This window comes from Ovis aries, chromosome 1 (assembly GCF_016772045.2).
Source record: "Ovis aries strain OAR_USU_Benz2616 breed Rambouillet chromosome 1, ARS-UI_Ramb_v3.0, whole genome shotgun sequence".
NCBI lineage: Eukaryota > Metazoa > Chordata > Mammalia > Artiodactyla > Bovidae > Ovis > Ovis aries.
In genome coordinates, this window is record NC_056054.1 from 191,328,814 (window position 1) to 191,348,078 (window position 19,265).

At 49.4% G+C, this 19,265-nt stretch overlaps 1 protein-coding gene across 1 annotated transcript in view; it reads right to left on the reverse strand.

Moving 5' to 3' along the window:
• Window positions 1–3,312: 3,312 nt before the first annotated feature.
• MUC4 (mucin 4, cell surface associated) overlaps window positions 3,313–19,265 on the reverse strand; it is a 47,856-nt gene continuing 31,903 nt past the window's right edge. The window contains 20 exon segments of the mRNA XM_042243739.2: window positions 3,313–3,917; window positions 4,797–5,046; window positions 7,011–7,249; window positions 7,325–7,389; window positions 8,976–9,049; window positions 9,438–9,472; window positions 9,474–9,600; window positions 10,525–10,585; window positions 11,832–11,896; window positions 12,343–12,741; window positions 14,077–14,125; window positions 14,127–14,215; window positions 15,318–15,497; window positions 15,500–15,550; window positions 16,190–16,291; window positions 16,802–16,975; window positions 17,393–17,483; window positions 18,395–18,540; window positions 18,543–18,650; window positions 19,184–19,253. Coding sequence (XP_042099673.1) covers window positions 3,686–3,917; window positions 4,797–5,046; window positions 7,011–7,249; window positions 7,325–7,389; window positions 8,976–9,049; window positions 9,438–9,472; window positions 9,474–9,600; window positions 10,525–10,585; window positions 11,832–11,896; window positions 12,343–12,741; window positions 14,077–14,125; window positions 14,127–14,215; window positions 15,318–15,497; window positions 15,500–15,550; window positions 16,190–16,291; window positions 16,802–16,975; window positions 17,393–17,483; window positions 18,395–18,540; window positions 18,543–18,650; window positions 19,184–19,253 — 2,607 coding nt within the window. The 3' untranslated portion in view covers window positions 3,313–3,685.

Genomic DNA, 19,265 nt, shown 5'->3' on the forward strand with positions numbered 1-19,265 from the left:
TTGGGATTGCATTGAATCTGTAGATTGAGCTGGGAAGAGCTATTAAGAACTTCTTGACAATATTGAGTCTTCCAATTCATGGACATGGAATATCGCTCCATTTATTTAGTTCTATGATATCTTCCATCAGTTTTTATAGTTTTCCATATATAGATGTTGTACATATTTTATTGGGCTTCCCTAGTGGCTCAGTGATAAAGAATCTGCCTGTCAATGCAGGAGATGCGGGTTCCATCCTTGGATTGGGAGGATTCACTGGAGAAGGAAATGACAACCCACTCCAGTACTCTCACCTGGGACATCCCATGGACAGAGGAGCCTGGTGAGCTACAGACTATGGGGTCACAAAAGAGTCAGACACAACTCAATGACTAAAACAACAACAACATATTTAGTTAGATTTATACCTAAGTATTTAACTCTACTGGTTGCTAATGTACATGGTAATGTGCTTTTAATTTCAAATTTTGTTTGTTCATTGTTGGTATATAGGAAAATAATTGACTTTTGTGCATCTTATATCCTACAATCTTGTTATAGTTAATAGTTTTAGAAGATTAAAAAAGAATTCTTTCAAATTTTCTACAGAGACAAACATGTCATGTGAACAACAATAGTTTCATTTCTTCCTTTCCAATCTGTATACCTTAAAATTTTTTTGTGTGTGCCCTACTGAATTAGGACTTGCAGTACAATGTTGAAAAGTAGTGGTAAGAGGGGGACAGTTCAGTTCAGTCACTCAGTTGTGTCCAACTCTGCGACCCCATGGACAGCAACACTCCCTGTCCGTCACCAACTCCGGAAGCTTACTCAAACTCATGTCCATCTAGTTGGTGATGCCATCCAACCATCTCATCCTCTGTCGTCCCCTTTTCCTCCTGCCTTCAATCTTTTCCAGCATCAGGGACTTTTCCAATGAGTCAGTTCTTTGCATCAGGTGGCCAAAGTATTGGAGTTTCAGTTTCAATATCAGTCCTTCCAATGAATATTCAGGACTGATTTCTTTTAGGATGGACTGGTTGGATCTCCTTGGAGTCCAAGGGACTCTCAAGAGTCTTCTCCAACACCACAGTTCAAACGCATTGGTTCTTCAGTGCTCAGCTTTCTTTATATTCCAACTCTCACATCCACACATGACTACTGGAAAAACCATAGCTTTGACTAGATGGACCTTTGTTGGCCAAGTAGTGTCTCTGCTTTTTAATATGCTGTCCAGGTTGGTCATAGCTTTTCTTCCAAGGATCAAGCATTTTTTAATTTCATGGCTGTAGTCACCATCTGCAGTGATTTGGGACATTCTTGCCTTAGAGGCAAGAGAAGCTAGAGGAGGCCATCCTTGTCTTATTTCAGATCTTAGCTGAAAAGTTTTGAGTTTCTCAGCATTAAGCTTGATGTTAGCTGTAGGATTTTTTGGAGAGAAAGAGAAAGAAGGTTTTATCAAGCTAAGGAAGTTCCCCTCTATTCCTAGTCTGCTGAGAGTTTTGGTCATAAAATGGTGTTATGCTGTGTGCTGCGCTGTGCTAAGTCACTTCAGTTGTGTCCGACTCTGCGAGACCCCATGGACTATAGCCCGCTAGGTTCCTCTGTCCATGAGATTCCCCAGGCAAGAATACTGGAGTGGGTTGCCCTGCCCTCCTCCAGGGGATCTTCCCGACCCAGGGATGGATCCCATACCTCTTATGCCTGCCATGTTGGCAGGCGGGTTCTTTACCTCTTGAGTCACCTGGGAAGTCCATAAAAAGGTGGTGAATTTTGTTGAATGCTTTTTCTGCATCTATGGATATGATCATTTTTCTTTCTTTCTCAGTCTTTTGACGTGATAAATTACATTATTTAAAAATGTTGAACCAACCTTGCAGACCTGGGATAAATGCCACTCAGTTGTGGTGTATAATACTTTTATTCATAGTTGGATCTGATTTGCTAATATTTTGTTGAGAATTTTACTTCTATGTTTATGAGAGATTGATGTATAGTTTTATTTTCTTCTGATGGATTTTTCTGGTTTTATTGTTAGGAAAATGCTGATCTTACAGAATGAGTTAGGAAGACTTCCTCTGCTTCAATCTTCTGAAAGAGATTATACAGTTGGTAGAATTTCTTCCTGAAAAGTTAGATAGATTTCACCAGTGAACCCATTTGAGCTATGTGCTTAATTCTTGTTTTCTTTTGTTGACTGCAACATACAAGATCTTAGTTCCCAATCAAGGATGGAATCCATGCCCCTTCTAGTGGAGGTAGCAGAAGTGCAGAGTCCTAACCACTGGACTACTAGGAAATTCCAGTGTGCTTAATTCTTGACACATGAATGCTGTGATTAAATGAATGTGATTCTATATGGAGACTTGATTACACTATGGGGCATTTGAAGGTAAAACAACAGCCTTGTACATATTGGCAGGAGCTTCATCTGCTGGGAGAAGTCATTCTCTAATGAAAAGCAGTTTGGAGCCTCTGCTTAGATCAGAGATCAAGCTTCTTTGGGAACTTCCTTCAACATCACTCACACACATCTACAAGTCTGAGCTTGAACATCAAGTTTGTATCATGTGATCACCTTTTATACCCTATGGCTACACTTGATTGGATCAGGGATGGACAACTGACATAAGCTACACCAATCAGATTCTCTCTCTCTTTACCGGTTTGGGATAAGACCAAAAGGCAACTATCAAGTTTCTGCATAGAGTTGGAACTGAGGTGCTCTAGACACAGGAGGTGTGGACCAGTTGTTTCTGGAGTTGTTCTGTCAGATATGGATAAAATTTTGCCTGCTAAGAGAGAAGGAAGGGGGTGGAAATTGATCAGGTTCCTGGGAACAAGCAGAATGAAGCTAAGGAACTTTGGGATGGAGCAGCTCAAAAGCTCTGACTGGGGCCCAGGAAAGGGCAAAGAAAGTGTATCATGGGTTTGGGACCTTAGATCTAAGGATGGAGTGGCTCCTGGAAAGGGAGCTGTCATGATTCAATCCTTCCTCCAGGGAACACAGTCAGCAGCAGACCAGAAAGGCAGGGAGGGGTCCTCGGAGAGAGTTGGGGATACTCCCTTTTGGGATATCTCCACCATCCTCCTCAGAGGGCCAGGCCTTGACTTGTGTTGTGGGTAGGGGAAGAAAGTGATATGGAAGCTGAAGAAAAGATCCAAATCTGGGCTGGAGCAACCCAACTTCCCAACATGGAGTAACTGAGGGCTGAAGCAGGACTGAGTCCAGTTGACCTCTGCTCCCGCCACCCTCTGTGCCAAGACCTTCAGCCACCAAAGGAAAATCATGAATGAAACCCATGACTTTGGAAACACAAAAAGCCAGAAGGATTTTATTTAAATAGGCTTTAATTAGAAGTGAACTGGAGAGTTTTGCATGCAAATGTATTTTGGTTTTTAATTTAGAGCCATCACCTCATCAACTCTGATATGTGACTGCTGTGTTTCAGTAGGTTGGTGTCCTCTCTGTGGGTAGGTCTGCGTGAGAACCCATCTATTTATATAGTAGATCTTTACGACCTCTTCCTGTCAGCCTCTGTGTCTTCTGTACTGACAAGGTGTGCTCTTGACTTTATTATTCATTCCCATTAACCATTCTTGAAGAATAATGAATCATCATCAGTCATCTTCCTTTTTCCAGTATCCCAAAAGCACGATGCCTGAAAGTGTGTGCAGGTGAGGCTGGGGTGGGTCCGGAGGTATCCTAGGCCACAGCCGCCCGTGTTCGTGTTCGGGACGAGGCCTCAGCTCTCGAGTCCAGCGGGTAGGAGAAACCGGCCCAGGAGCCCCGGAAACGCAGGATCAGAAACACCGCGACCCCCAGCAGCAAGATGGCGCCCAGGGTCCCGAAGAGGATCCTGAAGAAGGCTCCGAGTTTCATGCTCAGTTGCTCACAGCGCTTGCCCCAGGGCGTGCAGATGGAGGAGGGCACACAGCTGGGGATAGAGAAGGGAGACGCGGTTAGCAGGGGAGGAGGCTAGCGCTGATCCTCCCCATCCCTCCTCTCCTGCCAAGGAGGTTTTCCAGGCAGGCTGGGCCCCCCTCTAGGGGACGGGTGGAGTCAGCCCTGCTGCCCAGTTGATGGAAGACCACTGGGCAACCCAGGCAGCCGTGGGGTGAATTCACAGACGGTCCATTCCACCTGGACCGCCCGGAGGGGGCGGGGCTGGCCGCAGGTGAGCATGCGCAGACAAAAACCCAGCCCTGCCCCTAACCCTCCATGGACCGGATGCGGAGCGGGCTGGGTGTATCTGCAAGTGGGGACAAGCGAAGACGCTCTTGTGATAAGAGGGCGCTCTTGTCATAAGAAGCGAGGGCGCTCTTGTGATAAGAGGGCCCAGGTGGCGCTGCCCTTCTCTTTAGTAGGCCTTTGGTTCAGTGCACTCCCTCACTACTGGTGATGAAGTAACAAGACAACGGGCGCCAGTTTGAGAGGACCACCCTTGAGTGGTAATCTTAAGGAGGGCCAGGTCTAGACCCAAGACAGAGGGTTCCGTTTCCACCAGGAGGTAGCAGGCTGTCCACCCAAGAAGTAAAATCATGTGTAAGGGTTTGGCTTTGGAGCCCGGATCCTGCTGCTTAACTTACTGGGTTTCTTATCCTCTCTAAGCTGCAGTTTTCTCATCTTTAAAATGGGCATAATACCCCCCCCCCCCGGCCCCCAGTAGCTGGTCTGAGTTGCAGAGGTAATATACTATCTTTATTCTCCACCCAGCATGGGCACTCACACATTTTTTTCCATCTCCCCTTTTCTCTGATCCCTGTTCTCTCACTGGCAAAGGGAATGGTCCTAATTTTCAAACACCATTAGGTACCTGCAGCGGGGCCCATCTGGCAGGTGCTGGCACTGGCCTCCGTGCTTACAGTAGCCCTGACTGCAGGGGGACACGCAGGTGAAGCCACCCTGGGGGCTGTAGACCAGGCGGTAGTCCTTGTAGCCATTGCATTGCAAGCAAATTGCCAGCATGCTCACATTCAGTGTCTGGTAAGACACAAGTGAACATGGAAAACAACTGATTAACCGCAAGCCTATACCTTTTCGATGAACAATTGCATGTTCAGGCACTTATCCTGAGACATAATTGGAAACCACAGAAAAACTACATATGTTCATGAAGGTTCAGAGCAGCATGGTTTATAAGAGCAGCAATGCTTCATGAGAGTGGTTTTGTTGCTGCTGCTGCTACTGCTGCTGCTAAGTCGCTTCAGTCGTGTCCGACTCTGTGCGACCCCGTAGACGGCAGCCCACCAGGCTCCCCCGTCCCTGGGATTCTCCAGGCAAGAACACTGGAGTGGGTTGCCATTTCCTTCATTGCATGAAAGTGAAAAGTGAAAGTGAAGTCGCTCAGTCATGTCTGACTCTTAGCGACCCCATGGACTGCGGCCCACCAGGCTCTTCCATCCATGGGATTTTCCAGGCAAGAGTGCTGGAGTGGGGTGCCATTGCCTTCTCCGTGGTTTTGTTAAACAAAGCATATTGTGCAACTGATAAGCTCCAGATATGCATCGGTTAAGAGCGTATGCTGTGAAGTCAGCCAGACTGAACTGATACTCAAACTCTACTGCTAACTAGTTGTGTGATTTACGAGAAATTTCTTAACTCTTTCAACATCAGTTTCCTTATTTTTAAAAGGAAACTACCTTGCTTAGATGTTTAAATGTGATAATATATGCAGAGTACTCAGTAGGTACTGGACACAGTAACCCTCAATAAATGGTCACTATTAGTATAAAATTCTGTTTAAAATATAGCACGTATGTTATAAAATATCAAATGAAATGTGTATACAATAGACAAGGCATTCAGCTCAGTTCAGTTGCTCAGTCGTGTCTGACTCTTTGCGATCCCATGAACCGCAGCACACCAGGCCTCCCTGTCCATCACCAACTGCCAGAGTCTATCCAAACCCATGTCCATTGAGTCGGTGATGCCATCCAACCATCACGTTCACAATTATTTGAGTAACGAGGAAGTTATCAAACATTAGGCATGACTTGATCATTTTATCGTAAAAAAAATAATAAATTGATATGTGTGAAGGTTCCTATGCATACAAGAAAGTTCAAAAGAATATGCACAAAATGGGTTTGTCTCTGGGGTTTGGAATTAGGGGTGATTCTTTTTTCTTTTTGTTAATCTGTGTTTCCTGAAGTTTCTATAATAAACACATTGTACTTGTATCGTAAAAATTATGGGGGTTTTGTTTGTTTTTGCTACTAAAAGTCAATCCCCCATCCGCAAACACACATACACACACACATAGCAGTTTGGAGGATTTCAAATTTTTGCCGCTGGGAGGGAGGAGGCTTAGCCTGGATTCTAGAAGGAGCTCTTGTTTGATCCAAGTAACAGCAGCTTCTGTTGGGTTTGGCGTAGTCCCTGCCAGTTTCTGCGTGACTTAAAAAAATAGGGTGAGCTATTTCTTTCCTTCTCCAGCAAGTTTGCCAACCTATCTTATTCCTGTTCCAGCATAATTAGGGGCTGTAAGAGTTGAAAGGGACCTCGGAAATCCCATCTCATTTTCCAGGTGGGGGTACTGAGACCTGGATTGGGGATGGCTTTTGCAGAGGGTCACGCTTTTTCAGGAAGGGAGTCTCTGCCCATGGGTCAGGTCTCCAGCTTTCAACTTCCTGTCTCCAGTTGGGGGGCAGAGGCAGAAAGAATGTCTTTGTTTATGTTTATAAAGTGCAATGGCCTTTTAACCCAATCATTAACAGTTTTAGAGAGAGAAAAACCTTGGCAGCGATGGAAAGAAGCAGCTGGGGATTATATACACGGGGACTCACCAAGCAGTACTTTGTGCTCCTGTTCTTGAATCTAGAAGGCTAGTGGGTAAAATGTTCACAAGTTTTCTCAAAAATTACAAACAACAACAACGAAAAAAACTAAATTAACTTGCTTCTTATCTGTGGCCCACTGCAGAATACATTTCAGCTATGGGTTTGTGTGGGCTGTAGACCTGTGACAGGCTCTCACTGCCTACCTCCCCCTCACCTGTCCCAGGAGCTATCCCCCAGATAGTACTCACAAGCCATCACACTGTACACATCCTTCCTAGAGATGGAGTGGAAGGCCACGTTGTTCCTAGGCCCCCCACTTCTCTTCCCCCTCATCTGGGGAGCTGGGGGTAAGAACACCTTCACCATTGCATCCAACGGCTGGTTGTTCAGGAAGTCAATGACAGGGCCCTCAGGGCGGTACTGGAACTCAGAGATGATGTTCCAGTGGTGAAGGGAGCTTCCTGACGCTGGTGCTGTTGAAGGTTTACTGTATGGGAGGGGCCGAGAGGGGAGAGGAGTTTGGAGGAGGACCCGGGGACCAGGCAGGGACAGTCCCGCTTACGTTTCATCCACTTGTCTGTTCCAGAGAAAGGCCCACAACTCCAGGTTCTTCAGTCTATAGGCCACCTAGGGCAGAGATGGGGTTTGGGTGGGGAGTGGAAGCAAGGGTGAGGCCCAGTCCACAGAGGAGACCCTTCCCACTTCAATGAACTTATTCATCCCTGTCTCTCTCTCTCTCTCTCTCTTTTTTTTTTTTTGTGGAGCCTCTCGGCTTTCAGGAATTCAGTTCCCTGACCAGGGAATGAACCCAGGTCACGGTGTGAAAACTCGGAATCCTAACCACTAGGCCACCAGGGAACTCCCTATTTCCTTCTTTGAATATGAGGACACTGGACCACCAGAATGTTTCTCATCATTTCTTCATCCCCGCACCCCAGCTTAGTCTGGTGACTGGCACACATCCCTGCTTAATAGAAGTTTGTTGGTGAGTGAAGGACTTTCAATGAATAGCCCCTAACTTGCCTCTAATTCTTGACTTACCCATTCATTCTCTCCCCACCTGTATAATGAACATCGATTATATTTAGCCAGACCTAGACCTAGGGGACAGTCAGGTGCTCAGGATATCAGTATGATTTAGGAACAATCCCTTCTCAAAGGCCATAGTGTCACTCAGTAGACAAATGTCAACAGATTTTACCAGAGTGTAGAGTGCTGTAGTAGTAATAGCAGCAGTAATAATTATTTGGATAATCTTTTTTAACACATTGTGTTCTAGGCACTGAACTGAGCACTTTACATAATCATTTAAACCTTCATACAAACCATTGACCTAAGTACTATCATCATTTTTATTTTTACAGATGGAAGATCAAATAATTTGTCTAATCATTATACCTGCTCTAGTGAGTGGTAGTACCAGGATTTGAGCCCAGAAATGGCAACCCACTGCAGTGTTCTTGCCTGGAGAATCCCAGGGACGGGGGAGCCTGGGGGGCTGCCATCTATGGGGTCACACAGAGTCGGACACGACTGTAGCGACTTAGCAGCAGCAGCAGGATTCTATACGGGCTTCCCTGGTGGCTTAGCGGTAAAGAATCTGTCTGTCAATGCAGGAGACCCAGATTCGATCTCTGGGTTGGGAAGATCCTCTGGAGAATGGCATGGCGACCCACTCCAGCATTCTTGCCTGGAGAATCCCATGGACAGAGGAGCCTGGCGGGCTGCAGTCCACAGGGTCGCACAGAGTCGGACACGATGGAAGTGACCGAGCAGCAGTGGCAGCAGGACTCGAGAGCCTCAGTAACAACTACTGTGCCTGAGCCTGTGACTGGGCAATGGGCCAGGGCATGGGAGCCAGGAAGAGAACGTCCCTCAGGGAAGTCAAGGAAGGTTTCCTGGATGTGAAATGCCCTGTTTCTTCCATATAATATCCAAGTGCAGGTCCCAAGGGATGCCCAGAAGGAGAGGCTGTGTTGACCCAGTCACCTTGGACTCTATTTGTTGAGAGTTGGCCATTCCACCCCACTTGGAAATCTTCATCCTGGGCCTTCCTGCCTTCCTCACCCTCAGCCTTCCCTGGAGCAAGGTGCTCCTGCCTCCTCTGGCAGTAGAATCCAGATGGATGTTGAGACTCAGAAGGCACAAGCCAGGGCTAAAACCTTGCCTGAACCTGCCAAGGCCCGCCCCCCACCCAGAGCTGCAGCACTGACCGAGACGTTGACATCTGCTTGGGAGGCATTTTCGTCTTCAGTGAGAGAGAGCTGGATGATCCTTAAAGGAAGCTCTGGAGATGGGAAAAGCAGATTCATAATCGCCTCACAGGTTTACCTAGCCCAGAGAGACCACCCTATCCTACACTGACAGAAGGTCTCAGAAGAGGCGGCCAAGTCTGCTGACCCTCACCCTAGTGCACGCTGGATGACGGTCAAGCTTCCCTTGACTTGTGCTGAGCTGTGAGGTCACCTTCAATCTTTTCTCAGCAGACGGCTCAGGCCGGCGATTCCTGCTGTGACAGTTGCCACCCACGCGCTCCCATAGCCTACAATCTACCACCACCTGAGGGAAATCTGGAGCTCTGTCCTGTGGGTTTGAGGGATTTAGCCTGGCGCCTGGAGTCCCCCAACTTCACCCAAGGCAAGAGAAGTGGGGATGGCAGAGGATCTGGTCTTAACCTTGATGGACGGTTGGAGTGAAATTGTTCCCAGCCGGTGAAGGCTGAGGGGCAGGTGCAGACGGGCTGGCAGCCCACAGTGTGGGAGGCGGAGCAGAGGCCATTGTTGTACCAGTATTCCTCAGGGCAGGACTTGTTCTGACAGAGGAAGGGTTTCTCCAGAGCTGCAGGGGAAGCCGAGAGGTCAGCAGCGCCACACCAAGCACCACCGGACAGGCCCCAGCCCAGGGAAAGCTGTTCCCAGGACAGGCTAGGTTTCTTTCTCGCAAAGCTCGTTTAAACTATGTTCTGTTTGTGGGCCACTCTGGACCCCAAACTATCCTTCTTTTTCCAGACATTTCTTTGCCAGGCAACCCTTTTTTTCTCTGCTAGATAAGGGTTCTCTCATGTCCGCTGAGGGAATGGAGTGTTTATCAGAACCTCCCCATCAGGAAAGGACCCTCTTCCAGGAAAGCCCACCAGCCTGTTTTCTTCACTTCTGTCCCCTTTTCTGCATTTATGAGGCTGTGGTTTTACCCTCTCTGGTCTCTGCTCTGAATATGTAGTGGTCTCTAGATTTCACTGGGGTGCTTCAGGGGCTTAGTGGACGCCTCTCCGTGATGTCCCCAGTGACTGGTGGCTCAGAGGTCAAGGGACAGATGGCAGGAGGAGGACTCAAAGGGAAGATGAGGCACCCATACTGCCAGATGCCCACAGCAGCCCCTGCCCCCAGGCGTCCTGAGACCCTGGGCCTGGCATATCTGAAAATCCCCAGGAGCCTGAGGACCCGCCGCCACTGGCTTCTGGTTCCCCTGATGCTGCTGGAAGTCTCCTCCCCTCTCCAGGCTTCAGTCTCTTGCCCTGGGTTTCTCCCAACAGTGCCTCAGGGCTGCTCTGCTCTGACCCCTCCCCCAGGCTTGTACAACCTCTTCTCCTTCAGCTTCACACCTACAATACCCACCTCACCTCCTTACCATACCTACCTGCACTGAACATTCTAAAGCCTCACTGGAAAGTGGGAAGAAATGGTTTGCCCAGCTGTGTTAGGCCCTCCCTCGAGACATCACCTGTCGCCAGAACTTCCTGCCAAGGCCTTGCTTCCAGCTCACATGCACAGTGAGGTCCATCCCCAGTCAGGTTCGGGGGGCAGGCCTCGCAGCCCTTCCCACACTGGGCGGCCAAGGAGCTGGACCATTAACGGTTTCTGGCGTGTTGCTGTAACCCACCCTGTTGGTCTGAAAACCTATGGATCCCAAGTCCTTGTCTTAATTATGTCGGTATCCAATGACCACCTTCTCGAACAGGCCCTGGGCCCACCCGACCCTGTCAAGGGCAGACTGTCCTCCAGGCCGTGCGGCCTCCCTGGGCCATCCTGAGCTCTGTGCCCAGCCCCTGCCCCGGGGTCCCAGCCTCTTCCCTTTCACAGCAAATCCCCTTGCCTGAAATCCTTTCTAGAGTAAGATGGTGGCTAAAAAAATATTCTCCCATCTCTGGAATACTGGATCCCACATAAGCCCCGGTTTGCTGCTCTCCCTTCCCTTGCTGACTCCCACCCAAGAAGGAGACTCGCTGCTGAGCATGGCGAGAGCAAGCAGTAACTAGATCAAGGGCACAGGGAGGGGAACCAGTCAGATTCTCAGCAAGCTCATGTCTCTCTTTTCTATCTCCCCTACGAGACGACGCTCGAAAGCTCCCTGAAATGGAACCTTTCAACACTTTCTACTGTCAAGTCTAGATATCTTGGGATATCTAAAATGCTGTATGGATTTTAATCTCTCCCCCTTCCCACCCTCCCAATCTGTATTTTTTTCATTTTCTGCCTTCTGGACTCCTCTACCTCGGTCCCTTCAAGTGGGGATTCTCTGCTCATGCCTCAGGAGGAGGGTGTGTATGTGTAAGATGTGAAAGAGGTGGTGGGTGGTAGAGTACTGCCAGCCAAACACTTTCCTTTCTGGCTCCCCTCAAAAGTGATAAGAGAAAACAAAAGAGACGGGGCCAAATTCATTACTTAGGCCAGGTATCTTGGCTAAAAACTTGAATGGAGAAGGATTTCTCCAAACTCCTAAAGAGATGCTCCTTTCAGTTGGAAAGTGAAGTCGCTCAGTCGTGTCCGGACTCTTTGCAACCCCATGGGCTGTAGCCTACCAGGCTCTTCCATCCATGGGATTTTCCAGGCAAGAATACTGGAGTGGGTTGCCATTTCCTTCTCCAGGATATCTTCCTGACCCAGGGATTGAACCCGGGTCTCCCGCATTGTTGGAGGAAGAGAGTAAAAGGGGAAAAAAGTTTTTTGGGGGGGGACTAAGATCAGAGGGGATCTGTACTTCTCTTCCCAATACTGTGAAAATGACTCCCCCCAGCAAAAAAAAGTAGCTATGCAGTGTTTCTATGCAGATGGGACCCTAAGCCAACTTACAGGAGATTTCTTTTGTCTGAGCAAAGCACAGAAGCCATGGAGCCTGAAGGGAGGGCCCATGGAGCCTGAAGGGAGGGCCCATGGAGCCTGAAGGGAGGGCCCATGGAGCCTGAAGGGAGGGCCCATGGAGCCTGAAGGGAGGGCCCATGGAGCCTGAAGGGAGGGCCCATGGAGCCTGAAGGGAGGGCCCATGGAGCTGGGATCTGTGTAGACTCAGGCCCAGGGACTGCATAGGCATCTTCCTACCCCACGCTTCACTGTCTTATTTCAGAACCAGGGAGTGGAAACAACTGGGAAACTCCAAGAAAGCCTGAGGTGGAAGTTTCCTACCAACCTGGCTGAATGGGAGCTGGGAGATAAAAATTCAGTTGAGCTACAAGCATTAAAGAAAGTTCTTTTGTATACTTTTGTAAGTTTGTGACCCGAGGTTGGTATCTGCTCCACTGACCCCTCCTCCCAACACAACACCTGACACAAAGGGGCTGAAGGATGACACCCTTTCAATTCCTACTTCCTTTCCCCTCCGCAGGGAAACTCCCCCTATTTCATTCTCTAACACTCACCTCCAGGGAGGAGTTGCTCACCCAGCTGGTCTGGTTGTACAAACACTGGCTCTCTGCCTTGCACTCACAGACCACTGTCCTTGGCTTCAGTACAGATGACAAGCTTCCCTGGTCACTGCTTGCTAGAATCTCCAGAGTAAATGGTTCCAGCAGCTTTGGTGTCCATAGCAATGTCCCATTCTTTGTCCCAAGGAAGATAAGATCGTTGAGAGTTGGGAGCCCCATCTGCTCTGCTGTCTGATACCTCAGGTGTGGATGCTGGATTTCCCCCACCCCTCTCAGACCACCCCTCTGATCTTCTGTGGCGTTTCCTTGAGCAAGGTTAGTTTCCTGGGGTGGCCCTGATTACACTCCAAACTGGAGGTGGCACCAGCCCATCTCAGTGGTTGTGGGGCAGCACTCTGCAAGCAGAAGGCAGTTGCCCCGCCCCTTGCAGAGACCCCTGGGCTTACACCAGAATGGCTTATCAGGAGGGGGACGGAGGATGAAGGCCAGGATCCTCCGAACACTTGCTCCCCACCTCCCAACACTTCCCCAGGCTAAACTGCAGGCCAAACTGATTTCAGCTTCACAGCAGCCCCAACCCCGCCCTGACGTCACTTAAAGACTTTTCTGACCCAACCTGTCTTGTGTTTTTAAGAACGTCTCCTGAAAACGGTCAATTGAGAAGAGCTGATAGTAGGGAACAGACGAGTGTAACTTCCAGGCTGTCGGTCTTCAGGATAGGAGCCAAGTGGGCGGGAAAATTTCCTGGTGCCATTAATTTGACACCTGGGAAGATGCCATGTAAAGCAACAGGGTGCAGCCAAAGCAGTCCCTTCTTAGGCACAGAGAAAGAAAACGAGTCAGAGACGTGTTCAGAGTTCAGAATAAGGTCCCCAAGGGCTTTGGTTTAGCAAAGAACAGTCACCAGCTTAATTAGTGCTGGCAGCAGAAGGCAAGCTGCGAGCCGTGGGCTTTGACTCTTTTTTTTTTTTTTTTCCTTTGGCCACGCTGCACAGCTTGTGGGATCTTAGTTCCCCAACCAGGTTTGAACCCAGCCCCATGGCAGTGAAAGTGTAAGTGCTGAGTCTTAAACACTGGACTGCCAGGGAGTTCTTTGGGCTTTGACTCTTGAGCCAGATCATGGTTACGGGCCTGAACTGGGGTCTTCACACCATTCCTGTGAGAGAAAGATGAAGCTTTCCTTGGCCCAAGCACAGAAAAGCAGACGAGAGACAATGTGAGGTAAACACAGTTGACAAACATAAAAATAGTGAGAAATGGACCAGATAAAGCTTTTGTATTTCCTTAAATCTTGTTCCATGTGATATCCTTCTTTTAATAGATAGGCAATGTTTTAAATTTAGTACCTGTTAATTGACATATTTATTCTAATAATTTGTTGATTACATGAAGATGATAACGTATTTCAAGACTGAGATGAAATGAATCTTTGAATAAGTTGTATATGCCTAGAGGCAGTCTAGCTAGCTGGCCAAATTTCCATAAGCCCATCACTGCTATTCACTGGGGATGGGGGGCGGGGCACCTATTTGAATTATAGCGATCATTCCTAAGAAATGCTGGACCTGGATATTCCAGTGAAGAAGTGACATGAAGTTGCACAGGATATAATAATGCAAAATTACCCAAAGTTTGACTCTGACTTTATCCGCTAACCCCCAGCCAAGTGTTCTTACCAAAGAGCTTGAATTCCGTGCAGTTTTCTCTGAGGTGAATGTGATTACACCTTAGCGTTGCTGGTGTAATTAACCACTGTGGTCTGTCCCATGTAGGCTTTTATCACATCAGGACCCTTGATAGAGGGTGGGTACCGATCTGAGACACAAAGAAGGGATGTGGGGTTTAAGGCAGGATACTCCCTTACCTTCTGGGCCATCTCTTTTCAGTCTTCTAGCTTGCGGGAGGCATTCCTCAGGCTGGGACCCATCTCCAGAAATAGGAGTTAGTCTGTGCGCCAGCTCACAAACCCATGAAGATCAGGCTGAGGTTGTACTGCCCAACCTTCTCCCCAGACAGGATTTATTTCAAGTTCTTTCCTGATCAGAATGCTATGCCAGGTGTAATATGAAGTGAATCAGAGGACAGCGTTGTTCAGACTATTAAGGAGTTTTACACTTGGAAGAGGACTGAAAACCATGAGGGTAACGTCATGGGCATTGTGTTTGTCAGGAATAGAGAGGGAATGTAACCTTTTCACTGGTCTCTGTGTTTTGGAGCCCTGCTATTTCCACTTCATTGTTCATTCATTCATTCAGCCAGTCACTTAACAAATATTTATTGAGCACCTACTCTATGGTTGACACTGTTCTACGTAGTAAGGATGCTGCAACAAACAAATAATAAAAAAGATACCTATGAAAATTAGAAAATATGTTACTAACTAATAGATAGTTATAGATGCTAAGGAGGAAAAACAAAACGGGGAAGGCAAATAGGAAGTGTGGGTGAATTTGAAATTTTAGGCAGGTTAGCCAAGAAAGGCACTGCTGAGAAGGTGACATTTGAATAGAAACTGGAAGGAGGTGAGGGGTGCCAGGCACCTGGGGTAGCCTGCCAGGCACCCTGGGCAAAGCGTAGCAGGCAAAGGGAACTGCATGTGCAGTCTGAGTTGCTAGGGAGCCAGGCATGTCTGAGGAATACAAAGAAGCCAGTGAGGCTGGTGTGGAGGGAGTGGGGCTGGAAGTCCTAAGAGAAGAGTTTGGAAGGGCAATGGGGTCAGACTGGATAGGGCTTTGAAGGTCATCGTTAAGAACAGAGTGAGCTGGGAAGTCATGGGAAGGTTTGAGTAGAGTAATAGCTTGAGCAAAAGAATCTGTTAAATTTTACAAACGTGTAGCTCAAAGGAGTGTCATGGAAGGGCGTCCCCTTATCTGTGCCCTAACTCTGCACACGCCTCCCCAGGCCTCACACCATTTACTCAGAGTAGTGTTCATCTGCTGGTAGATTCAAAATACCGCCCTAGTGTCCTTTCCAAGCTTTTCGCTTCCTGTGGCCAGGACATCGAAGATGCATTGATCATCTCCATGACAAGAAGAGGTCAAATTTTTATTCAAGGACGTGTTTTGCAGCAGTTGTGAAAGGAAGACGGGGGTGAAGCTGAAGGCAAATGGTCGTCCCTCTTGCCAAAAAGGCTTGTTCCGTTGATTTTCCCTAAAACACATTATGTGATGCAATGATGGTGGCACCAGGGTGGGACTCCAGCTATATTCTATTGTGTCTACCCCTTGTGTGTGCTGTGTGCTAAGTCACTTCAGTCACATCTGACTCTTTGTGACCCTATGGACTATAGCTCATCAGGCTCCTCTGTCCATGGGGTTCTCCAGGCCAAGAATACTGAAATGGGTTGCCATGGCCTTCTCCAGGGGATCCTCCCAACCCAGGGATGGAACCCCTGTATCTTACGTCTTCTGAATTGGCAGGCAGATTCTTTATCACTAATGCCACCTGTGTCCACCCCTTACCCTCGCTTTATATAAGTTTGGGATTGCAGAGGACAGAGTGACTTCCAGATTCTACTTCTGGAAATCCCTGCTCTAGGGAGTGAGGCCACCCACCTCCCTCATCTTCTCTTCCAGGAAGGACTGTGGGTGGGATGGGAATGGAGGGGACAAATCTGGGGTGGAGGGGACAAAGCTGAGGTGGCACCAGCATCCCCAGGTCTCTTCTTTTCTACTCCTCTCTCATGAAGGACAGAGGTCTCGCTCCCATAGGTCTGAGGGGGACAGTACAGCAGCTTCCTTCACCCGGGACCTGCCCCATCTGCTCAAAGACCCTGAGGCCCAGACTCACAGGTCATTCCATAGTGAAAAAGCATCTCCTCGGAGCTCCTTTTCAGTATGGTGGAGCCATTGGGCATCCTGAAGTCATCATCTGGGTTGCCATTCCAGAAGCCTGAGGGACCGAGCAGGACTCAGCCACCCTGGGAGGCGGCCCTCCCTTCCCCAGGGAGCATCCAGCAGGGCACAGGGAGATGTGGGGAGGAGTAGGGGGCCTGGGAAGCCTCTTTCGGTGGCGTCTGCTCTCTGCTCAGGAGGAGGGGAGAGGACTATAACCTCAGAGCCTATCCTCTGCTCCAGGGAAAGGAGGAAGTGGAGAAAGAAGGGAGGGAATGCAGGGGATGGAAGGAGGGTGTGAAGCCCGAGGGGGGAGGGAGGTGGGGGAAGGGCGGCTGCCGGCCCCACGCTCTCCAGAGCCCATCCTCAGTGGCCCCTCGGCTGCCCTGGGCCGGCAGCTTAAGGAGGATGGGAAGTGAGCCTCAAAGGCCGCTGAAGAGGTCCCACCTCCTCCTCCGCTGAGAAAAGAAAACTACTCGGGATGTCCGCAGGGGCACTGGAGGGGAAGCTGCCTGTGGGCTGGGGGTCTGAGCTCTGCTGCAGAGGCAGAGTGCTGCCCGCTCCTTACCCGTGAGGCCCTCAGTGTGGCTCTGATACCCCTTCGAAAGGCTGCAGGAGGTGTGGAGGATGTGGGAGATAGCGAGCACGGAGACGGCAACGGCAACGGCACGATCGAAACTGGCTGATACCGTGGAGCTGTAGTGGGTCATTATGACCCCAGAGCTGCTGAAGATCTCCTGGTCTAGATTGTTGGGAGACAAATGAGGAAAAAGCCAGCAGTGGAGCCCTGGAGGCCCAGGACTTGTCAGCAGTAAAGTTTATAGATGCAGAGAAGAGCCTCAGAGCAGCTAGGAGATGCCCGACATGGTCCTTCTCCAGTGGCCACAAAGCACACTCACAGGACATGCTCGCGGCCCATCCCACCCTCTTCTCCCTGAGGACTGAGGAGGAGGCCCCAGAGGAGGCAGAGAAGTGAAGAGGGAAGTTTAAGGCCTGGCTCCAGTGAAGAAGTTGCTCCGGCACGGCTGTCGGAGGGACCGTGGGGTGAAGACCATGCTGCTCCGCCCCAAGACCACGCCTCTCCACCCCAGCACCCTGCTCCCCAATGCTGGGTACCCTGACAACCCTGACCCAGGGAGGCAGGAGAGGCCCAGTCTACCTTTTGTATCTTCACCGTTAGTCTCAAATGCTATGGACTGGTTATTGAGCTGAACATGGATTGTGTTATTGGGCTTAAGGAGCCATTGAACCTAGAAGGGAGTTGGTAGAGACCTCAGCCCAACCTGCATGGGGCCAGAAACAGAGGAAGGAGCCTGGCGCTTGGATGGTGGTGAAAGTGATGGGGAGTTTGACCATGAGGTGATGCTAGCTACCATGCATGAGGGTGCTTGGCCTGGGCCAGGCTCTGAGCAAGGTACGTTTGAGATTAGCTTTTAAATCTCACAACAGCCCTGTGAGGTAAGTAATATTATTATCCCTATTTTGCTGTAAGGAATACAAGGTGCTGGATGTTGTTTCTTCAGTCTCACCGGACCTTAAGCCAGTGTCTCCAGGGTTGACTCTTTATTTCTATAGAAATACAGTTGATTTACAAAATCGTGTTAGTTTCAGGTGTACAGCACAGAAATTCAAACATACATTCATATATAGGATATATGTATATATGTAATTCTTCAGATTCTCTTCTCTTATAGGTTATTACAAAATATTGAGTAGAGTTCCCTGTACTATACAGTAGGTGCTTGTTGGTTATCTATGTCGCGTCAGTTGTGTCTGACTGTTTGTGACTGCATGGACTGTAGCCCCGCCAGACTCCTCTGTCCATGAAATTCGCCAGGCAAGAATACTGGAGTGGGTTGCCATGCCTTCCTGCAGGGGATCGTCCCAACCCTGGGATCGAACCCACGTTTCCTGTGGCTCTTGCACTGCAGGCAGATTCTCTACCGCTGAGCCACCTGGGGAAGGCCTATGTTATTTATAGTAGTGTGTATTTGTTAATCCCAAACTCCTGATTTGAACTACTGCTCTGGCAGGATGCATCCTCACCGCCTCTAGCCCCTTCCCTTCTTCCTTCTCTTTTTCTACCTGGGCCTCAGTCTCCAACTGAAGGTCCCTGAGCTAAAGGCTCTGTGTGAGGCGAGTGCCTCCACCTCCAACTCACCGTGATAGGGTGCAGACTGCTGGAGCGGTATTCAGCAGCAAAGCCAATGAAGTTGGTGGCATTTGCTGAGTGGGTCTGGGCAGTGCGGCCCTGCAGCAGGAAGGAGGAGTTTCTGTCCTGGGTCCAGACCAGCAGGAAGTCTCCCAGCCATTGAAGGTGTAATTGACACCATCCAAGGTGGTGATGTGAGGGTCCCCAACCATCCAGGCTGGAAAAAAGGAGGTACCACATTGGCAGGGCGATAATCTGCCTGCCACTTAGGAGACCTGGGTTCGATCCCTGGGTCAGGAAGATCCCCCTGGAGAATGGATTGGCTACCCACTCCAGTATTCTTGCCTGGAGAGTCCCATGGACAGAGGAGCCTAGCAGGCTACAGTCCATGAGGTCACAAAGAGTCAGACACGACTGAGTAACTAACACATTGGCAGGGCAGACCAGGGAAAGAAGGGCCTGGGAGACTTTAGCCTGGGGAGGTGCTCAGGGAGCATTTAACCCTCCCCGAAAGTCCTCTTGCACTTGTGTGCCCCCCACCCCATCCACTTCCTCTCATTAGCCCCCGATCCACCACACCTCCCCCTCCCCCAAGGTCAAATCCCTCCTCTGCCACACTCCGCACACACCTCCATCTTCCCTTGTGACTACAGTCCTGCCCCAGGAAGCTTGTGCTGTCCCCGTTCAAACCCCAAGAGTGTATCGCTCCCTTGGTCTTCCACTTGGGCTCTGGAAGTGGAAGGGCTGGGCCCCAGCAGCCTCACTGAAACCTGAGGGCTGCTACCCAGTGCAGCTGACGGGGGAGGGGCTGCCTTAGCTGGTACAGGGCACAGAAGGAGGGCTTGCTGTTGAAATGGCAGCTCCAGTTCTTGGTCTGTGC